We start from the raw sequence: 20,378 nt of genomic DNA on the forward strand, positions 1-20,378 counted from the left end.
GAGCCTTCTCCTGAGTTCATTTTGGAGAATATTGAAGTATTTGCTGTTTGAATTATTTCTTCATATCTTCTCTGATTCTTAAAATAATTTGTGATAATCTAAGAACAATTATTATAACAGGATAAAAAATAAGGCTAAGCAATTGGGATGAAGGTAAAATATAGAGAAGGAGATGAATCAAAAATTTTGATAAGCTAACATAGAAAATAAAATAGCCTATTTAGAAGTACATATAACATCTTTCTTCCTTATTCTCTGCATTTTCCACATACCATGTATAAGACTCAAATGAAAAACTCTGCACTAGTTTGTCTTTATTTTTAAGTCCACTGAGTTATTATTTCATATATATATATATATATATATATATATATATATATATATATATAAATTCTTGGGGATAATGTAGGTTTTTTTTGCTGAAGAAAAGAACTCTTTGTGAATGTGTATGAATATTGTTATTGGAGTTAAATAAGTGTTCAGCTTTGCATTGCTTTTTTCCTGTTTTTTTTTTTACAGTAGTTTTAACAAGTTCCAGATACTATCCTACAGTATAAATTTGTTGAGATAAAACTGTTATTATTGTAAATAGGAATTTTTCGATTTATTAGGAATAAATCAAATTACAGGAAGATGCTTGGATCTGATCTGTTAAGCTATAAAACTTGGAATGTGTTTCCTGAGCAGTGTTTAGAGAAAAACCATGCTAAAGAAGAAATGTATTAGTTCTAAGGAAAAGATATTAGACAACTGTGTAAAAATTGCCATTTTCCTCCAACAGTTGACCTCAGAAATGATTCTCTATTACTGATCAAAGTCACTAGTTCAGTCCATGTGGCATTGTTGTTGTTGCTGTGAAGCCTTTTTGCATTGTTCAGGGTTTCTGAAAATCAAGGCTCTGGTGTATCAGGGCCCTGGCTATCACCTGTGCTCTGTGATTTAGCCTTGTGACTCTGCTAAGAAACATTCCAGTGTGGAAATGATGAACTGCTGGCAGCTGCTTTCAGCTATTAGTGGGTTCTGCCACTTTCTCAGACACCATGGCTTCAGCTGTCTAGTAAAAGTTGAACAGCTGTTCTCCACATAGACAGGACTATGAAAGACCCATTGACTTAAAGTTGTTGTTTAACAGAGGGATGAAATTACAGGAAGAATGATGTAACTTTAACCATACTCACCCTCTTGGCAGAGTTTTACTAAAATTATCAGTGTCATTTTTGCCACATAGCCTGTTTCACTTTCTCATCTCAGGTAGCTGTATTGGCCCTTACTGTATGTTCCCACTGCCTCTTCTCCTCTGCCCAGCCCAGTAAGATAAAAGTGTCCTTTGGTTTCCATTAACACTGGTTGGGAAGGCAGGCAGCAGAAGAGCTCAGCATCTATGCAGGGACATCAGTAAAATGAAGAATCAGAAACTTTAGATGTTTTTCAAAAAATAATGGTCCAAAGTAAAATCTCACATTTCCTCTTCCATTTTTTTTTAATTTTTTTTTATTTTTTTAATTTTTTTAACATCTTTATTTGAGTATAATTGCTTTACAATGATGTGTTAGTTTCTGCTTTATAACGAAGTTAATCAGCTATACGTATACATATATCCCCATATCCCCTCCCTGTTGTGTCTCCCTCCCACCCTACCTATCCCACCCCTCTAGGTGGTCACAAAGCACTGAGCTGATCTCCCTATGCTATGCGGCTGCTTCCCACTAGCTATCTATTTTACATTTGGTAGTATATATATGTCAATGCCACTCTCTCACTTTGTCCCAGCTTACCCTTCCCTTCTCCGTTTTTATTTGATGTTTAATGGATGATATCCTCTTTCCACCTTTAATTCAGCTGATTAATGAAAATCTGTGAAATGTTAAATTGTATAATGAAGGTATTAATAGGTTTCTTTTTTCAATTCAGCAGTCATACTCAAAGAAAAATATTTTCATATACTCCTGTTGAAATGGCATCAAAGACTGATTTTATACAGGTGCATCTCTGTCTCTCATCTCCTGTATCTAGTGTTTTCTTCTTACAACCACCCCCCCACACACACACACCCCAGACTGGCAGAACAGACATGGAAAGGAGGAGGAAAAAAGGAAAGCAATGGGCGATAAAGTATTCACAGTTGAAGGAAAAATGAAAAAGATAGAGCGAACCAGAGCTCCTATATAATATGTACAAATTATTTTGTACCTTGTGTGGCAGGAGCCTATCATCTAGAGTAAAAACTCCTCCCCCCTATGTGCACTCTACACTTGCCCTCTTCCTTATGCCTGAGCATCAGTCAGACTCAGGACAGACCTTGTAAGAATAGTTGCACAGGTGCAAAGCAACATAGGCAGTTTCTTTTTTTTTTTTTTTTTTTTTTTTTTTTTTTTTTTTTTTTTTTTTTTTGCAGTACGTGGGCTTCTCACTGTTGTGGCCTCTCCCGTTGCGGAGCACAGGCTCCGGACGCGCAGGCTCAGCGGCCATGGCTCACGGGCCCAGCCGCTCCGCGGCATGTGGGACCTTCCCAGACCGGGGCACGAACCCATGTCCCCTGCATCGGCAGGCGGACTCTCAACCACTGCGCCACCAGGGAAGCCCCATAGGCAGTTTCTAAGGCATTCATCATTCTTGTTTAAATCCTGCTTATTTTCCTTGGGAACTTTTCAGACTAAGAACATAACGTTCCTGCATAGAAAATGCTTACAAGAAAGAAGCTTCTGAGATGATGATACTGTTTTAGTTACGATACTTTAGGCTGAAAGGAAGAGAAACTCTTGTCTGGACTGGATTAAATAATAAGGGGATTTTGGATATCTTGTATAAAGCCCATAGCAGGGCAAGCTCCTGGACCAGACAGGGCTCCTGCTCTATTTCTTTTCAGTTCTTTCTTAGGCTGGTGGCAAGACAGCAGTTGAAGGTACCACATATGGACATAGCCATGTCTCATGTAAGAAAAAGGATCATTTATTATATGTCTTTTAAGAATCTTTTTCCAGAAGCCTCTTCAACAGATTTTCCCTCATGATTCATTGACCAGCACTGGGCTTAACAGAGTTACTCAACAGAAATGGGACCACCATGTTTGTCTTAGTCATTAGGATTTCTCCCAGGAGCTAAGAATAGAATTACTCTTTCTTGGTTCATAGTAGGAAAGGATGGACACCCTCCCCCACCTTCTGAGCAAAATCTGGGCTCTAGCAGCAAGGTAGAAGTATGGCTGTGTCTAATACAGTTGTCCTTTGAGAAAAGACATGAGTATTTGAGTTAAGAGAATCTGTTTACTCACAACATTGTAAAGCACTTATACTCCAATAAAGATGTGAAAAAGAAAAAAAAAGAGAATGTGTTTACTAAGGGAACTTGGAAAGCAGACAAACAAAACCACTCTTTGCCTTTCTTTACCTCCTTCTAGATCAATGAATAAAAGTTTAATAATTGCAATACTCAATAGCAATCTTCAGAACATCCACAATAAAAATAAAGAGGAAGTGGGGGGAGATAGGGGAAAAAGGATTCCTCAGTTTAGGCTCCTTTCATCAATGAGATATTTATTTTTATCATCTGTCAGTATGCCTGGTGTTAAAGCAGTTACCTGACTTCATCAAGTTTTCAATTTAGTTGAGAAAATAGAGATAAACACATGAAAATAGAACTGTCAGAATTTAAACTACAGTTCTCCGGATGTACTTCATGAAGAGTGTATAAAGGAGAAAGAACTTTGAGTATAAAAGAAGAGAGTGTGACAAAGATCAAGATGTAAGAAAGTGCATGACCTGTTCATCCAGAGTCATTGAGATGACTGATTATGAACTCTTCACATATTGGAAGTGGAAAGGTTGGCTGGGGCCACATTGTGGAAAGCAAAGCCTTCAGTGCTACATTTAGGATTATTCAACCTTTTCCAAGTATAGAGTATCTCATGAAAGTTTGAGTTTAGGGTGAGATTACAGAGGGGAACAACTAACAAAATAAGAAAATGCATGGTAAATAGTCCTAAGAATTTCTCTCAGCCATGCAAAATGATGTTATCTATTCTCTAAATTTATTAACCAGTTTTATTAGGTGGCATATTACTGAATCCCACTCAGAGTGAGAACAGATCAGAAACACTGGGTGAATTTTAGATTTAGTGATCAAAGAAAGCCTTTCTAGATTTTCTTGCCAAATAATTCGATTCTCTTGTCAGCTAACGTGTTCTCTGGAAATAGTCAATAAATTTTGATATCAAGTATGTTTATTATAATCCTTGAATAACAGCTAGCTTTTGGGGGTGGTCACTAAAAAGCTCAGGGCAATTACAAAAATTGTTAATTATATAAGTAGTTGAAAGCTTGCCCTTATCTAACAGAAGGAAGTAGTATAAGCCCAAAACCTCTGTGCATGTCTACCACCAGATAGCAGGTGACAGGGAAGGAAGGGGGGAAATAACCTATTCTCTGGGAAACCCCTTAGGTTTTTAGCCTTTGTACGTTTGTTTTTCCTTATTTGTGTAATAATGCTGCAGTTGGTGATTACAAGCTAGAGATAAAGATACCAGTATGATTCTAAATAAATTTGTATATTTTATTCATGTACTAGTTTTATAAAAAGACAAAGATGCAGATCTGTCTAGTGTCAGAGGTATTCTATAGCATTATGGTCTCTGTCTAGAATTTGAATTCCATTCACAACCCCAAAGTTCTCATCCATAGCTAATAAGCCGTCGGTGGGCCAGAATTACAAAAGTCTATGTATCTTTTTTCTTCATTGATTACATGATAGATCTATCATCAGGAAAAAATAATAATAATGTCTCATGGTCAAAAAGACCTTTAGGTTCACAGAGTGAGTGCATTCATATCTTTTACCTCATTCGCTTCATAAAGGCAGATTTAAAACAAAAATAAAAAACTGTGAGTGCCTTTTTTTTTTGCAGTACGCGGGCCTCTCACTGTTGTGGCCTCTCCTGTTGCGGAGCACAGGCTCCAGACGCACAGGCTCAGCAGCCATGGCTCATGGGCCCAGCTGCTCCGTGGCATGTGGGATCCTCCTGGACCGGGACACGAACCCGTGTCTCCTGCATCGGCAGGCGGACTCCCAACCACTGCGCCACCAGGGGAGCCCTGTGAGTGCCTATTTTATAGTCAGGATTCAAGATTAATTGATAGTACAGATCAGCCAGAATGCAGGTCTGCTGATTCCCAGTATCCACTAAACTTCCATGCCCTTTTTTGAGCTTTACCAGCCATAGTATTGACTTCTGTTGAGCTTACTCAGTCTGTCTAACTATCCAGCCATCCCCTTTGTGACCAATAGCATGAATTTTTGAAATGACTAAGTGGGGTTTAAGGTGCTCAGTCCATGAAATACAACTTGGCATTAGTATGAAGTTCAAACGGATAACAGTGATTTAACCATGTCAATATTCTATTTTAATCAAGTACGTCACAGTGGGGCAGCCCAATCTATAATAAAAACAAAATAGGTTTGAGTACATGTATATTTTTCCAGTTTAATAAAGTATATTTTGAAGATAGACCTTAGCATAGTTACTTCATGTCACTATCAAAAAAATAATGAATATAGGTGATTTCTTACCTGAGTAACTCTGTGCACACATCTCATTCCTCAACACTAAGCTAGTGAAGAACCACTAGCTTTGCCTGTTTTGCAAAGCAGATGTGTGCTAACAGTTCTGAGGTGTTTAAATATAAAGCTTGTATTAATAATCCACACAAATTAAGTAATGTAATAATCAGGCTCTGTCACAGGCTGATCACCCAAGGATGTTGGGGGAAATGGAGCAAAATGATTGAAAATAAAATATTGTAAACATTAAGGGAAACTTTTAAAAATAATTTCCGGTCTTTTTCAAAATAGATCATGATTAACCTCTTATCCACATAAAAATTCACAATTCTACATCAGTTTTGGAAAGCACTGATGCACTGAAATCAATGGTAAATGTTAGCTGGTTGTTTTTATACGAATTCTTTTTTTTTTTTTTTTTTTTTTTTTTTTTGCGGTATGCGGGCCTCTCACTGTTGTGGCCTCCCCCGTTGCGGAGCACAGGCTCCGGACGCGCAGGCTCCGGATGCGCAGGCTCAGCGGCCATGGCTCACGGCCCCAGCCGCTCCGCGGCATGTGGGATCTTCCCGGACCGGGGCACGAACCCGTGTCCCCTGCATCGGCAGGCGGACTCTCAACCACTGCGCCACCAGGGAAGCCCTATACGAATTCTTCATGTAGTCAGTTACTGGATTTTTCTGGTTGCTAAATTCTAATTGCTAATTATAAAATTAGCCCACAAGGCTTCTGTTTCAGTGGGCAATTTTAGATTGTCCATAATTTATGTAGTTATGATTACATTTGTATGTTTAGCAGGAAGCCTTTAATGGTACTCAGAATAATTTGTAGTTTGCTTACAAGTAAAAAAAATTGTTAGCTGATGAAGTATATAACATATCTTTTTCTTACAATTTTAGTATTTTAAATTGTTTTGTATAATCCTAACAGTATTCATGTAACTGTGAAATATAATCAGGTTATTAAGAATCTATGTATCCAACTTAACAAAATGTAAATGATTAATAGGAATACAATTACTAGGTTACTCAGCTAAAGTGAACTATAATAGTTCCAATTTACCATAAGTTTTTAGTTTCCTAAATATGGCAAATTAACCTGCAACAACAAGCTCTGGTGGAACATAGTTTAAAATTTCATTTAACAATAAACAAGACACATTAAGTAAACCTTCTCCAACTTCAGATTTCTAATATATTGATAATTCAGTTTGTCACTGAAGATTTGTTAAGAGCAAAACCATATATTTAATTGAACGGTCTTCATTATTTTCTATACATAACTTACTTTCAAATGCACAGTCATGAAATAGTAAAGATTTTCAATCATTTGTTTTGTCTTTTTCTTTTTAAAGCTATTTTGGTTATTTTAAAGCTATTTAAAGCTATTTTATTTTTTTAATATTTATTATTTATTTTATTTATTTATTTTGGCTGTGCCAGGTCTTAGTTGTGGCACATGGGATCTTTGCGGCCTGCGGACTCTTAGTTTAGGCATGTGAACTCTTAGTTGCAGCATGCATGTGGGATATAGTTCCCCAACCAGTTGAACCCGGGCCCCCTGCATTGGGAGCATGGAGTCTTACCCACTGGACCACTAGGAAAGTCCCTAAAGCTATTTTAAAACACTGCATTCTCCCCAATACATGAATGAATTAATCCTTTTATTTTTTTCTTCTGTTTTTTTTTTTCCTTTTTATTCTTTCTGTTCTGAACTTGTATCCTTGCTTTTTCTGTCTCCTTTTTTTTTACTATATTGCCACTTTTCTAAAGTTGAAGAGTAAACAACATTTAACAAAATTTTCATGATGATATTTTCCAAATTAAATAATATGTTTTGGTGTAAACTATGTTGGGAAAATTTTTAGCAGATAATCCTAAATGTATTGCAATCATTTGAAATTGGTGCATTTGTGCATTACTGGAGGCACAAGTTAACATGACCCTTTAGAAAGCAGTTTTGGCCTTATGAATTAAGGATCATAAATATGTTCATACCTTTTAACGTAGAAATGCTATTTATCCTTAGGCATATTCCCCAAAAGAAAAAACACAGTATTACCGTTCATAATATGGTGATATTCAGTTACTATTCATAATAGCCAAATGAAAGCAACCAAAATGTCTAGCAGTGAGGTAACGGTGGTTAAGCAAATTATGATGTAGAGAATCAGGTGAATATTAATGTAAGTCATTAATAGCATGATCATAAAGACTAAAAATATGGGGGAGGGACAGAATTTTAAATTATGCATATTTTAAGTACATTTTCTCAAGATATGTGTGCATTTGGACAGAGTGTGAAGAACATGCAAACATAAATGTAGTTATGTTTTAAAGTATAGTTTTTTTCTCAACTCCCTACACAGTTATATTAATAATGAAAAAAAATTTTAATGTGTTGGGTTTATCAGTAGCCAGTAACATGCTGAAGACTGAACAAAAATTTTCACATAAATTTATGCACACTTACAATATATCTTTACCCTTTCCTTCAGAACCTTATCAAGATCACTGGGTGCTTTTGGGTTTTGTTTTAACAGGTACCAGTCAGTGGCCCAGACCTGGAGGGCAAGCTCCTTCATCCCCAAGCTATGAAAACTCACTCCACTCCCTGGTAAGAGCCTCTGAGAAACATACAAGGTTTCTTTTATCTAATAGTTTGGAGTTCTTTTTTCTTCCAGAAAATCTTGAGTAACAATGAAAAAACAGTAGGATAGCATTACACACGAATTCTTTGCTAACAAATGGTCTGATTTAGTTGAACTATATAAGACACATTGGGTGTGCCTTTTACCATCTGTTCTTTGGGACATCAGGCTTCTGGTCTCAGGACAGCTGGTATTAAAATAGTGTTATGGGATTTTTGTTTCTTTGACAGATCTAGGGTTTAATTTTACTATAATTTTATGTTTACATGTAAAGGAAATTTAAAGAAGAAAAAAAAAAGACACAGACCAAGTAAGAGAAAATTAGTCCAGCATTGCAAAATGGTTGTATTTTACTCTTTCTCTTTCTCATATGATGATACTGTGTGTAGTTTATTACATTTCTGTTAAAATTTTTAAATGTAGCATCAGTTATTTTTGTCAGGAAGAGTATTGTTTCCCATGTTTTCTTTTTTAAAAAAGAATGTATTATGTAAATTGTACAAGCAAAACCATTGACAAACAAAGCAGTAGAATAAAGGAGCATGTCTAGGTATTGAGAGTGAAGAATTTGTGGTAGGATGTTAACTACTGTTGCCTTTCTATGCTTACCACAGAATTATGAAGCATTATAAAAACAAAATAAGGATGACTTGATGGAATGTTAAGTCATGCTATCATTCAGTAATTCCAGGTTGCAAATAGAAAAGTTCTTTTTCTGTGACTAACAGAACATTTTAAATTAAAGTTTTCTTCTCACATATAAGCAAATATAAGCAATGTGTGCTATTTAGATGCTAACCTTATAACTTTGCTGTTAAATCCCAGCCTTCTCATACCTTAATACAAGTAGATCTTGCAGGTCTCCGCGTTAACTTTACTAACATGTTATGCTGACATGCACATCAGCTATTTCCTCATCTCTTTTGGAGTTAATCTTAACCTGTGCTTTGCCTCCTGTTCTGTCTTGACTTTGCCAGAAAAATCGAGTTGAGCAGCAACTTCACGAGCATTTGCAAGATGCAATGTCCTTCTTAAAGGATGTCTGTGAGGTACTATTTCTTTTAGATGGTGCCTTTTTTGTGTTTCAATTAATTATACTTCCTATTATCCATTTAAAATCATCAAGCCTGTACAGACTCCAGAGTCTTTTAAAATCAAACAATGACTATTTTCATTTTTGTAACAATATGTAAGAATAGGCTTTTGTTGAATGTGATTCTTTTTAAAAGAGCTCTACTGGCATGTGCTTTTATTTTCTTAAATTCTAATATGTTTGTGTATGGGGCATGTGTATATTCACAGACAGACAATATCATTTCATCAGTTTTGTGAAAGAGCACATTTAGATGTGGTCACCATTTCAGATAGGTATTACAAATATTCACCTAAAACAAAATTACAGCTTAAATTTGATGGATTTGAAGACCCTCCCCCAAATTGCCCTCATTTCAAAGATCAGTGTTAAAGTACAGGTTATCTTTTTTATCAATGATAATTGAGTATCAGACACAGTAGAGTAGCCTTCAGCTTTTGTAGAAGCTAAAAGAAATAACCTCATGCTAGATTGGTAAATAGATTTTATGAAGCAGTGATTTGCTTCTGAAGCTTTGTTAATTTAGCATCGTCTACAAATATCCTTTTTTTAATTGTTGATTCGTAGTACAGGTAGTTTCTTTTGAAGCTACTTGATATTGCATATTCACTTGCTGTCTTCCCTATATCCCAAAGTAGGAAACATAGCAGTTTAATGAATTTAATAGATAACATCAGTAACCTCCATGTCTTTTTTCAATCCCTACAGCAATCTCGAATGGAGGATCGTTTGGACAGACTGGATGATGCTATCCATGTGCTGCGGAACCATGCCGTGGGACCTTCCACCAGTTTGCCTGCTGGTCACAGTGACATACACAGTTTATTGGGACCATCCCATAATGCACCAATTGGAAGCCTCAATTCAAACTATGGTGGATCAAGCCTTGTTACAAGCAGTCGACCTGCTTCAATGGTAAAATAGTGCTCATCCTTTTTGAAATAACTTCTAAAGTGTATTGTCCTACTTGTTTTTCATGAAATCTTTCAGGGAGAGAGGTTCCTTCTTTCTGTAAGGAAGGAAGGTAGAGTGGCTTTTAAGAATTTCTTTTACTGTCTTGGGCAGGGTCATTGGCTGAGCATTGGCCCTTAAAATCCTACTATGACCATGTGCAAAAAGCAGAAACTTTCTACAGAGATCATTTTAGCTTAAACTTGGATTGTTTTTCCAGATATGTAATAATTAGCAGAACAGTTTTTGCCTTGAAACAGTTGTAGAAAGTCTTAATATCAAAAGCAATAAAGCAAGACTGAATTTCAAGGGTTCTGGTCTAGAAAAGCTGTTTATTATAATTTGGAACCAGCCTTCAATAGTAGAACGAATGTAATATTATTTGTACAGGTCCAAATTTAAGCTTTATTCCCAAATGAAGGAAAAATGTGGGGTAGTTTTAAGAATGACTGTGATTTAAGTGACAATGAAAGGAAACAATTTTAGATTAATCCCTGAAGAGAGTAAAATCGTTCAATCCCTTTTTTTTTTAACGTGGTAGTTCTTTAAAAGAGGAAAAAAGTAAAATTCTGCAGCCATGCACATCAAAAATTCTGTGTCAAATGTCTTACATTGTTTTTTATACAAATTATGTTTTAAAGGAATGAAGCTCTTTTTGAATCTGCTATTTAACTGAAACCATGTGTTTGCATGTTTATGGCATGGTTTTTAAGATTCATTGCATGCCGTGAAATATTCTCCTATGAAACAGATTTCTAGCTGTAAGCCATGTGATCAAGGCTAAAACTCACCTATCATCGCAATAATTAGGTGCCCCAAATGCTGAAGTCTTGTGTTCTGTAAAATAGGATTGGTTCCAGATTTTCACGTTCACATTCATATATCAGACAGCCATTTATATTCATTCTGGAGTTGCTGAAGTAAACATCAAACAAGGCTGCCTGGTTTCCTAAGAACAGTGTTTTCAGCAACATAGGTGACATTAGATGCCCACATGTCTTAACAACCAGTTTTTTGTTTTTGTTTTTTAATATCAGAAGATCTTGAAATTGAGACTCCTTTTAAATTAGCTTTTGTTGCTATTGATAAACTAATAAATGTGAAAGCACTTTTAAATTACTGAATTCCTAGAAATAAAAGGGAATATTGTAATCACTATTAGTGGTAGTAATAAAATAATTTTAACAGAATAATAAGATAGCATTTGTTGCAAGTATAAATTATTACTTTACTGAAATACTGTTTATCCTTATTTAGAAGAATGACTTGAAAATCAGTATGTTTGAATCCTAAGCTTGTCTCAGCTGCAGTATTTGCAATTCTTAGTCCTTACCTCTTAATCGTTTTTTTAATTCTTCATTGTTAATAGCCCACTGCTCCTTTCTCCAGTTTATCTGCTACAATATATGATATATTTCTGGCTCCTCCCACATAAATATAGAATTTATATGAAATGGAACTTCTATCTTTGGGAGGTTGTTTTTACCAACTTTAGATATAAGTTGGAAAAGAGATTTTTCAAAATCCAGTCCTCCAAAGCCATGTAAAAACCTAGTGCATTTTAAAAGAACTTGTTGAGGGAAAAAGTGTCTCTAATATTAGATACTTCCCTGAAGCTTTTAATTAAGAAAGTAGCTTCCATTATATTCACTGGGAATATGTTGCCTACTTCAGAGCTGCCAGAGATATTCTTTAAAAAGGAAAAAAATTCACGGTAATCTAGAAAAAGAGAGTTCTGAAACATGAGGTGAGTCTGGCTTAGTCTGAGAAGCAGCATCAGTGCTGCAGCAACTAAGCCCAGGTTATTGCTGAGTTTGTCTATCAAGGTCTTCCTTCAGTTTTTATAACCTTCTTAGAGGACACAGCTGAGAAAAGTCTGCCAGACATCATCTATTATATCCACCCCTTCCCCAATCACTAATGGAGGTGGAGATGCAGATGTTTTTGCCAGGCTTACCCTCAAAAGATATTAACTGACAAAATCTGACAATGTCAGGTGAGTTAGTATTCAGCTCCCATCCTTCTGAAATGAACTTCTCAGCTATGAGTGCTCAGTTCTCAGTTTCAGCAGAAAGACCAAAGAATGGGATGAAACGAAGATCACAGTCAGCCAGTGACTGTCCCAGCATATTGTTGAGGAAAACTCTTATCCTGGTGGCTGTTATTCATGTCTGAGGGCTTGCATCAGTACTGCCAGGAGCCTTGCTTACATGCTTTGTACCTACTTATGTGGAATCAACTCTTTTCATATTCTGGGAGGGTGTGTGATTTGGGGGACATCTTGTAACTATTGCCAGCCATCTTTAAGAGTTAATCTGCTTTTATTATCTCACCCCCATGTTTTCTAACTGATCATGACTAAGAAATAACACAATTTTACATTCTGGAATCACTTTTCTCTTTTTGTCTTGTTTAACTTTCTGGTAGTTTATATACTTTTCCTCTGCATTAACATAAATTAGTATTTTTTAGGCCCCTAAAAATGGAGGTTACGTGGCTATTATTACAAAGTAACCACAGAAATATCAGTTTATCAGCAATTCTATATCGCCATTTAGAATTTGTAAGGTCAGTTTCCTCTCAAAAATATTTAATTTTCATCATTTCATTTATTTTTCTGCAGAGAGTAAAACTGGTCTACTAAACATAAATACCATTCCAGGAACTCCACAGAACATTCAAATAAAATTTTTGATGTAATGGATTTTTGTGGGCATTTACTAGAGGTCACCATCCTAATTCCAAGTTTTAAATATGATGTTACTTTCTCTCCTAGCATTTAAAGGAGAAGAGTCAGCATACTTTTTTTGTAAAAGGCCAGATAGTACATATTTTCAGCTTTGCAGGCTATATGGTCTCTGGCTCAACTACTTAACTCTGATTTGGTAACATGAAAGCAGCCATAGCTGTTATGAAAACAAATCGGTGTGGTGGCTGTGTTTTAATAAAACTTTATTTATAAAAAAAGAGCCTCCTTTATTAGTAAAACTAACTAACTAAATAAATAAATAAATAACAGGACCAGATTTGGCTTACAGGCATACTTTGCCAATCCCTGATTTAGAACATAAATTAGCTTCCCAGTGCAGGAAATGAGAGTTAGCAAGTTTTGTTTTTTGGGTTTATTTTTGTTTTGGGGTTTTTTTTCTTTTCTTTTTCTTGGAGCCTATAACTTTTTGCTTATTTTGTTTTAATGAGTAGTTTGGGAGTTCTGTTGAAGTAGTTGGAATATTTGAGGTGAGCCAGAATGCACTGGGAGTAGAATAAGAGTTGATGGCAGGGTAAAAGTAATACAGAGAGCTCTGCTCTCAGCCTTCAGTGCTATCAAGATAACTTGTGGTGTGAAGTCTACATGGGCAGGTTAACCAAAATAGTTTCCTTGATCAAGGAAATAGCTTTGTTGCTGAAAACATTTCTTTACATTATTTTCAGTTACAACAAGATTATGCCAGTAAGATCATCTACAGCTGATCTACTACTGATTTGTAGATCCATCTTCTTATCTTATAGATGAAATAATTACTATTTTTTCATTATTCCAGAAAACAATTTTTATATTTCACACAAAGGTAATAAGACTACCACCTGCCAAAAATATTAATAGGAGTCAATATCAAAAGACTTAACTTTGACTATTGTTTCTTTTAACTGAACAAACTTGACTAGCATCAAAGGTTAGGATTAAATGAGGTTTCAACCACAGAAAGCTTTTAACATATTTTAGCTATCTAATATACACAAAAATTAAATTTCCTGAAGATTATTATATCAGAAAAAGAGACTAGGAAGTGGGTAATTACTACTCCTTCTCATATAATTAGTGTAGCCAGCCTGCCCTAGTTTTAACATTTGCTCTTACTTTTGAATAGGGTTAACATTTTCATTTACTTAATTTCCTACTCCCTTTCAATATTTTGGATAGTTTCTCCATATTTTGTTAATGCAAATTAAAACTTAAGGCTTTATCAGACACTATTATTAGGATGTGATTGACGTATCATTTAAATTTTAAAACACAAAATCAGGATTTTTAGAACTATTGAAATGTCAGCATTGGACGGACTGTAGTTTTGCTCCCATTTATTTAATGTAAGAATAAACTCGGAATAAACTGCTGACAGCAAAAAAATAATGTTTTTAAGTGGAAAACTGAAAAGGAATGAGACTCATTAATTTCATTTTAGGCATTACAAAGAGGTTTCAGCAATATAAGGTTATTGTACATCACATCAGTTTATGGCTGTAATATCTAAAATACCGAGGCCTGATGAGATAGCTCTGTAATAGCACTTTTATCTTTAACACAAAGTGCTCAGTTATTGTTCAGACAGTGATTTCAACTTCAAACTAAGTTAGATTAGAAGCTTTTGTGTTAATGGAAGGCTGATGCAAATCTTAAAAAGTTTCTCATTTATGATACAGGATAAAATTACATCCAGGAGGTCTTTTGATTTCTTTGTTACAAGACCTGAGGAAATTTAACTCAGGCATGTCTTTTGGAGGGGGCGGATTTCTTGGGTTTTTTGTTGTTTAAGCTATGGTTGGAGATGTGTGTCTTGTATGAGAGCAAATAATGTTCAATTGTAGAACTTAAAGCGACCTTATATAATGATTTAAAATATAAATCATGTCTGTTTTCTAAATCCTAAAGCAGTTAGAGAAACTATATTTTTCCTAGTTCTAAAAGATTTAAGATTCAGTTATTAAAGACTAACAGGCAAATAGAGTAATATTTTATTCAGAATTTTAGCACTTTTGGTCACTTTATTAGAGTAAATTTGGAATCATTTTAACCTTATATTTAGACAGTAATTTTGTTAGTATAGGTTTGTATACAGTAGAAATGGTATGTGTAGGTTTCAGCTAAACTGAAAGAGTTTATTTTTTAACTGCATTTTACTTTTTCTAACCAATTTTTTTCCCAAATGGGCAACTTAAATTTTTAAAAATTTCATTAAGACCACATTATAGTGCTTTTAAAGGGTTTAGATAAGATTTTTTTAACTCAAAATTGTTTAAATGTCAAGTTTTTTAAGCCTGAAATCCATACAGATTATATATTTATGGAAATATTATTCAAAAGGAATCATAACAACTGGAATTCTTCCAAGTTTTAGCATAAAACCCTCTTTGGGTAAAACAAAATATTTACAGTACATAAAGATCCTTTATTCAGTCTGTAGATTAATAGTGATTAATTTAAATCATTAGTACTCAGTGAATAGGACAAATTGAACAAATTATTAGAATAGAATTCAAAATCAGCGAGGAGTTCATACTGAGTAGTTTTCAGTCTGTCCCTTAATTCACAAGACCTCTTATTCATCAACTAATTAGATTTAACATTTTTCCATTGTGGGTGTTGAAGCCATTGGCCAAATTAAATGAAAACAAGTCCCTTGTCGGATGCTCCCACAAAAATAAGGCCACAGGTAGATTGTAAAGATTCAGAATGCAAGATGATGTCATTTAATGGAATGGGCCGTTTATTCTGAAAGGGAGCTCTTCATAATTGAAATATAGAGCATAGCAGGCCTAGGGGTTTTCCTTCCCCTGCTAGTCCCCCAATAGAAGCACTCTGTCAGCTGTATGCTAACGAGATGAACAATTAAACAAGGTCCTATCTGGCTGGCCTCACAGACTCTGAGCTCAGACAAAGAACTGTTTATACACCTGTTACGTGTGTGGACAGAGCCATTTGAATGGGTAGCTTCAGATTAAAGGAAGGACATGGGAGTCAGGGTGAGCAAGGGTTAAAGAAAACTATAAGAACTGTGAATGTCAAATTCTCCAGAAAATATATGAGGGCCATTTGCAAGGGGTTTACAAAGAAAAAGTTCCTGCTAACTTCATTAACATGAAAAACTCCAGACTTGAAACTTTTTGCTAGTCCGATGCCATTTTTAAAAGGTTTAATTTTTTTCAAGGTTGGTGTGAGAAAATACTTAGTTTGTAATATTCTATAAAGACAAAGATATTCACTGACATTATATATCGCAAAACAAATTGAGCAACCTTTCTGATTTTCCTTCAGGGAAAAGCAAAATCCTTAAGATCTATTGTTTAGATAATGATCCTTTGTCTGCCAAGCCTTTCATCAGAAAAAAGGTGATAGAACATTTTTATTAGTTGAGATTCAGAAAAATCAAAGAATTATTTATACTCATGAAATAAAAGAATTTCACAGATGCATCATCACTTAGCACTCAAATGAGTGAAATTCACTTTGTTACTGTTCAACGGTATTATCTGACAGAGCTATAAAATAGGTTTCACAGGTACAATGTATAGTAAATAAACATATTTTTAAAAGTTTAAATTTTAGGGCTTCCCTGGTGGCACAGTGGTTAAGAATCTGCCTGCCAATGCAGGGGACACAGGTTCAAGCCCTGGCCCTGGAGGATCCCACATGCCGCGGAGCAACTAAGCCCGTGTGCCACAATTACTGAGCCTGAGCTCTAAAGCCCGCAATCCACAACTACTGAGCCCACGTGCCACAACTACTGAAGCCTACGCGCCTAGGGCCCATGCTCCACAGCAAGAGAAGCTACGTCAATGAGAAGCCCGCGCACTGCAACAAAGAGTAGCCCCCACTCACCCCAACTAGAGAAAGCCCGCACACAGCAACGAAGACCCAACGCAGCCAATAAATAAATAAATAAATAAATAAATAATTTTTTTAAAAAAAAGTTTAAATTTTAAAAGGCTATTTATTTTTCATTTGCTTGGTGTGATAGCTCAAAATACTAGATAAGAGCAAAATTGGCATATATTACCAAACATCGTGGGAAGTTTTAAGTCCACATTATAAACACCGACATAAAAATCTTAGCTTTGGGGCTTCCCTGGTGGCTCAGTGGTTGAGAATCTGCCTGCTAATGCAGGGGACACGGGTTCGAGCCCTGGTCTGGGAGGATCCCACATGCCGTGGAGCAACTAGGCCCGTGAGCCACAACTACTGAGCCTACGCATCTGGAGCCTGTGCTCCACAACAAGAGAGGCCGCGATAGTGAGAGGCCTGCGCACCGTGATGAAGAGTGACCCCCGCTTGCCACAACTAGAGAAAGCCCTCGCACAGAAACAAAGACCCAACACAGCAAAAATAAATAAATTAATTAATTAATAAACTCCTACCCCCAACATCTTCTTAAAAAAAAAAAAAAAAAACTTAGCTTTTACTTTATCCTGCAGTGATTTCTTCAGCCAGTCAAAATTATTCTAGTACTATTTATCTTTAAAATAGGCCTAGACTCCTAAGGTCCCAAAGAATTTGTAACTATTTGTTGTATTTTACCCTATTTTTATAAAATGCAATTTTTGAACTGACCTTCCTCTCAGATCATTAGATCATTGAGTAGTTCACAGCTAGCAAGAAAGCAACCTATGTGTTATGAATAAACATGACCAGGATTCCCTAGAGATAGGATATCATAAACTATTTTTAAAATAATTTCCTCTCTCGGGCTTCCCTGGTGGCGCAGTGGTTGAGAGTCCGCCTGCCGATGCAGGGGACACGGGTTCATTCCCCGGTCCGGGAATATCCCACGTGCCGCAGAGTATCTGGGCCCACGAGCCGTGGCCGCTGAGCCTGCGCGTCCGGAGCCTATGCTCCGCAACGGGAGAGGCCACAACAGTGAGAGGCCCATGTACCGCAAAAAAATAAAAAAATAAAAAATAATAATTTCCTCTCTGGAATGTAATTTTCATAGTCCACTTCTTCACTTGGTGTTAGATTTAGTTCTTCAGATTTTTCTCAAGATTTTTTACTGGGGGCGGGTTGCGGTTCAGGGCAGAAGTAAAGGTTAAGGGTCTAAGGGAAATTTTCCAAAGTGGTAATGGAATAGAAGGCTGTCTTGATTTCTGTGGTCCCTTCCCAGCTTTAAGATTTTATGATTCGGGGCTTCCCTGGTGGCACAGTGGTTGAGAGTCCGCCTACCGATGCAGAAGTCAAGGGTTCGTGCCCTGGTCTGGGAGGATCCCACATGCCGCAGAGCGGCTGGGTCCGTGAGCCATGGCCGCTGAGCCTGAATGTCCGGAGCCTGTGCTCCGCAACGGGAGAGGCCACGGCAGTGAGAGGCCCGCGTACCGCAAAAAAAAAAAAAAAAAAAAAAAGATTTTATGATTCTAATGCATGATGAAATTATGTGGTTTAGAAAAAGGGTATGATCAATGCTTGATCATCCAAGGGAGTAGTGACACAGCTAATTCTCAGCAATGACTAATCCTCAAATAATTTAAAAAGTAGCTATGGAATACATTAAATGGGTTTTTCAAAACTGCATTAAAGATAAGAATAAAGGTAGAGGACAGACATTTCTTGAAAAGTTGGATGGAAGACCTGATATGTTCTAATCAGATCCCCTACCAATAGCCTGCATTGCCTGAAACTTTGCTTTGGTTTCTTTTGTTTGGCTCACAGGAAACCAAAGGATAAACTTGCATAGGGGTATTTATACCTCTTAGGGTAAAATCCATACAAAGTCATGAAAGATAAAAGCTATATTAATTACTCAAGAGGGATTCAAAGCATGGCATTTTACTGGGATTGAAGGATTTGTTGAAAAACAGTGGTTCTCATGTATAACTCCAGGCAATAAACCTATTTAATTAAAGGATTAATCTTCTAATTGCCACATCTGCTATAGTTCTAATTAAAAAAAAAAATGGTTCATTTGTAACCAGTTTTTCTAAAAATACTGCAGTAGCTAAAAACACTTGGTAGTGTTTGCATGCCTTCTCAGTTCAGGTTAACTGTGACTTGTCTAAATCTGATTAAAACTGAGAATAAAAATATATGGCATTTTTGTTGCCTGGCAATGAAGAACTTTTAAGTTATTTTAATTTTGTATTGTTTTTGCTGCTCTTTTAAAATTTTTGAGGAGAAGCAATTAGAGGAAGAAAAAACAAGACACTGTGTGTAAGGAAAGGATATGCTAAAGTATAGATAAATAATTTTATTACTTGGAACAAAGCAGTATTTTGCTAAATGCAAATTCATGGATACTTTAACATTTTTAGGTAGAATATGGAATAGGTTTTCAGATTGATTGATATACAATAAAGGCTATAATATGTAGTGCTGTATGGATTATAGAGTGCTTTTTGTCTGTTAGCTCATTTGCTTCTCACAGCAACCCTCTGTGGGATATAAAATTTGAAAGCTGGGATTTTTAAAAATATTTTTATTCAGAAACAGTACCAGTGTCGAGTCTTTTACAATCCAAAAACCAGAAAAGTGGCATCCAAAAAATGTTGCTTAATTTAGATGAGTGATAACTGTTTTCTCTATTAAACCCAGAGAAAGAATTTGAACAATTACTGCACCATGAACTTCTTTTTTTTTTTTTAACTTTAGGTTGGAACTCATCGAGAAGACTCTGTCAGTCTCAATGGCAATCATTCAGTCCTGTCTAGTACGGTCACTGCTTCAAGCACAGACTTGAACCATAAAACACAAGAAAATTATAGAGGTAACTGTATCGTTTGTTTACAGCAGCAGTACATACAGAGGTATCATTTTGGAGCACTGTCACCTTCTTCACAGTCAGATTGACATCTGTGAATCAAAAGTCATCTTAGGTGGTAGAATTCCAAATAGTAGTAGTACTACTGCGTGAATGTACAGGGTAGATATTTAGCATTCCAGTTGGTCCATTTAGCTGGGCCAATTACAGATATTTATTGGTGGATGGAACCCTGTGCAAACCGTTGTTCAGTGTTTACTGGTCATCTTCTTACCAGCTCCTGCATCTGTCCTCTTTCTTTTTTTTATTTTTTTGGCTGAACCATGTGGCATGCGGGATCTTAGTTCCCTGACCAGGGATTGAATCCACACCCCCTTCAGTGGAAGTGCAGAGTCTTAACCACTGGACTGCCAGGGAAGTCCCTGTCCTGTCTCTTTCTAAATCACTTCCCTTCATGGCTGAGTTTTCATTGTCCCTAGAGGAATTGAGAAAGACATTTCTGAGTATGTTTAGAGCTCTGAATGATAGTAGCTGTTGTTTAGAAGATTATAATTTAATTGGAGAGACAGACAATTCTTATAAAAAGCAAACTGTTGTCAATGTTATAATAGACCTTATAAATAAGTACAAATATATAGGTGGTATTAAGACCACCAAGATAAAGTTTTCC

The 20,378-nt window shown here is 36.0% G+C and overlaps 1 protein-coding gene across 4 annotated transcripts in view; it reads left to right on the forward strand.

Annotated features, from left to right (window-relative positions):
• The window catches only part of TCF12 (transcription factor 12), a 388,587-nt gene that overhangs the window by 348,180 nt on the left and 20,029 nt on the right, over window positions 1-20,378 (forward strand). For all 4 annotated transcript variants that reach the window (XM_082616676.1, XM_082616675.1, XM_082616677.1 and 1 more), the window contains 3 exons: window positions 8,093-8,166; window positions 10,002-10,208; window positions 19,600-19,714. In XM_082616676.1, the coding sequence (XP_082472802.1) occupies window positions 8,093-8,166; window positions 10,002-10,208; window positions 19,600-19,714 (396 nt within the window). The remainder of the gene's footprint in view (window positions 1-8,092; window positions 8,167-10,001; window positions 10,209-19,599; window positions 19,715-20,378) is intronic.

Source organism: Mesoplodon mirus, assembly GCF_964341445.2.
Source record: "Mesoplodon mirus genome assembly, chromosome: 4".
In the NCBI taxonomy this organism is placed as follows: Eukaryota; Metazoa; Chordata; class Mammalia; order Artiodactyla; family Ziphiidae; genus Mesoplodon; species Mesoplodon mirus.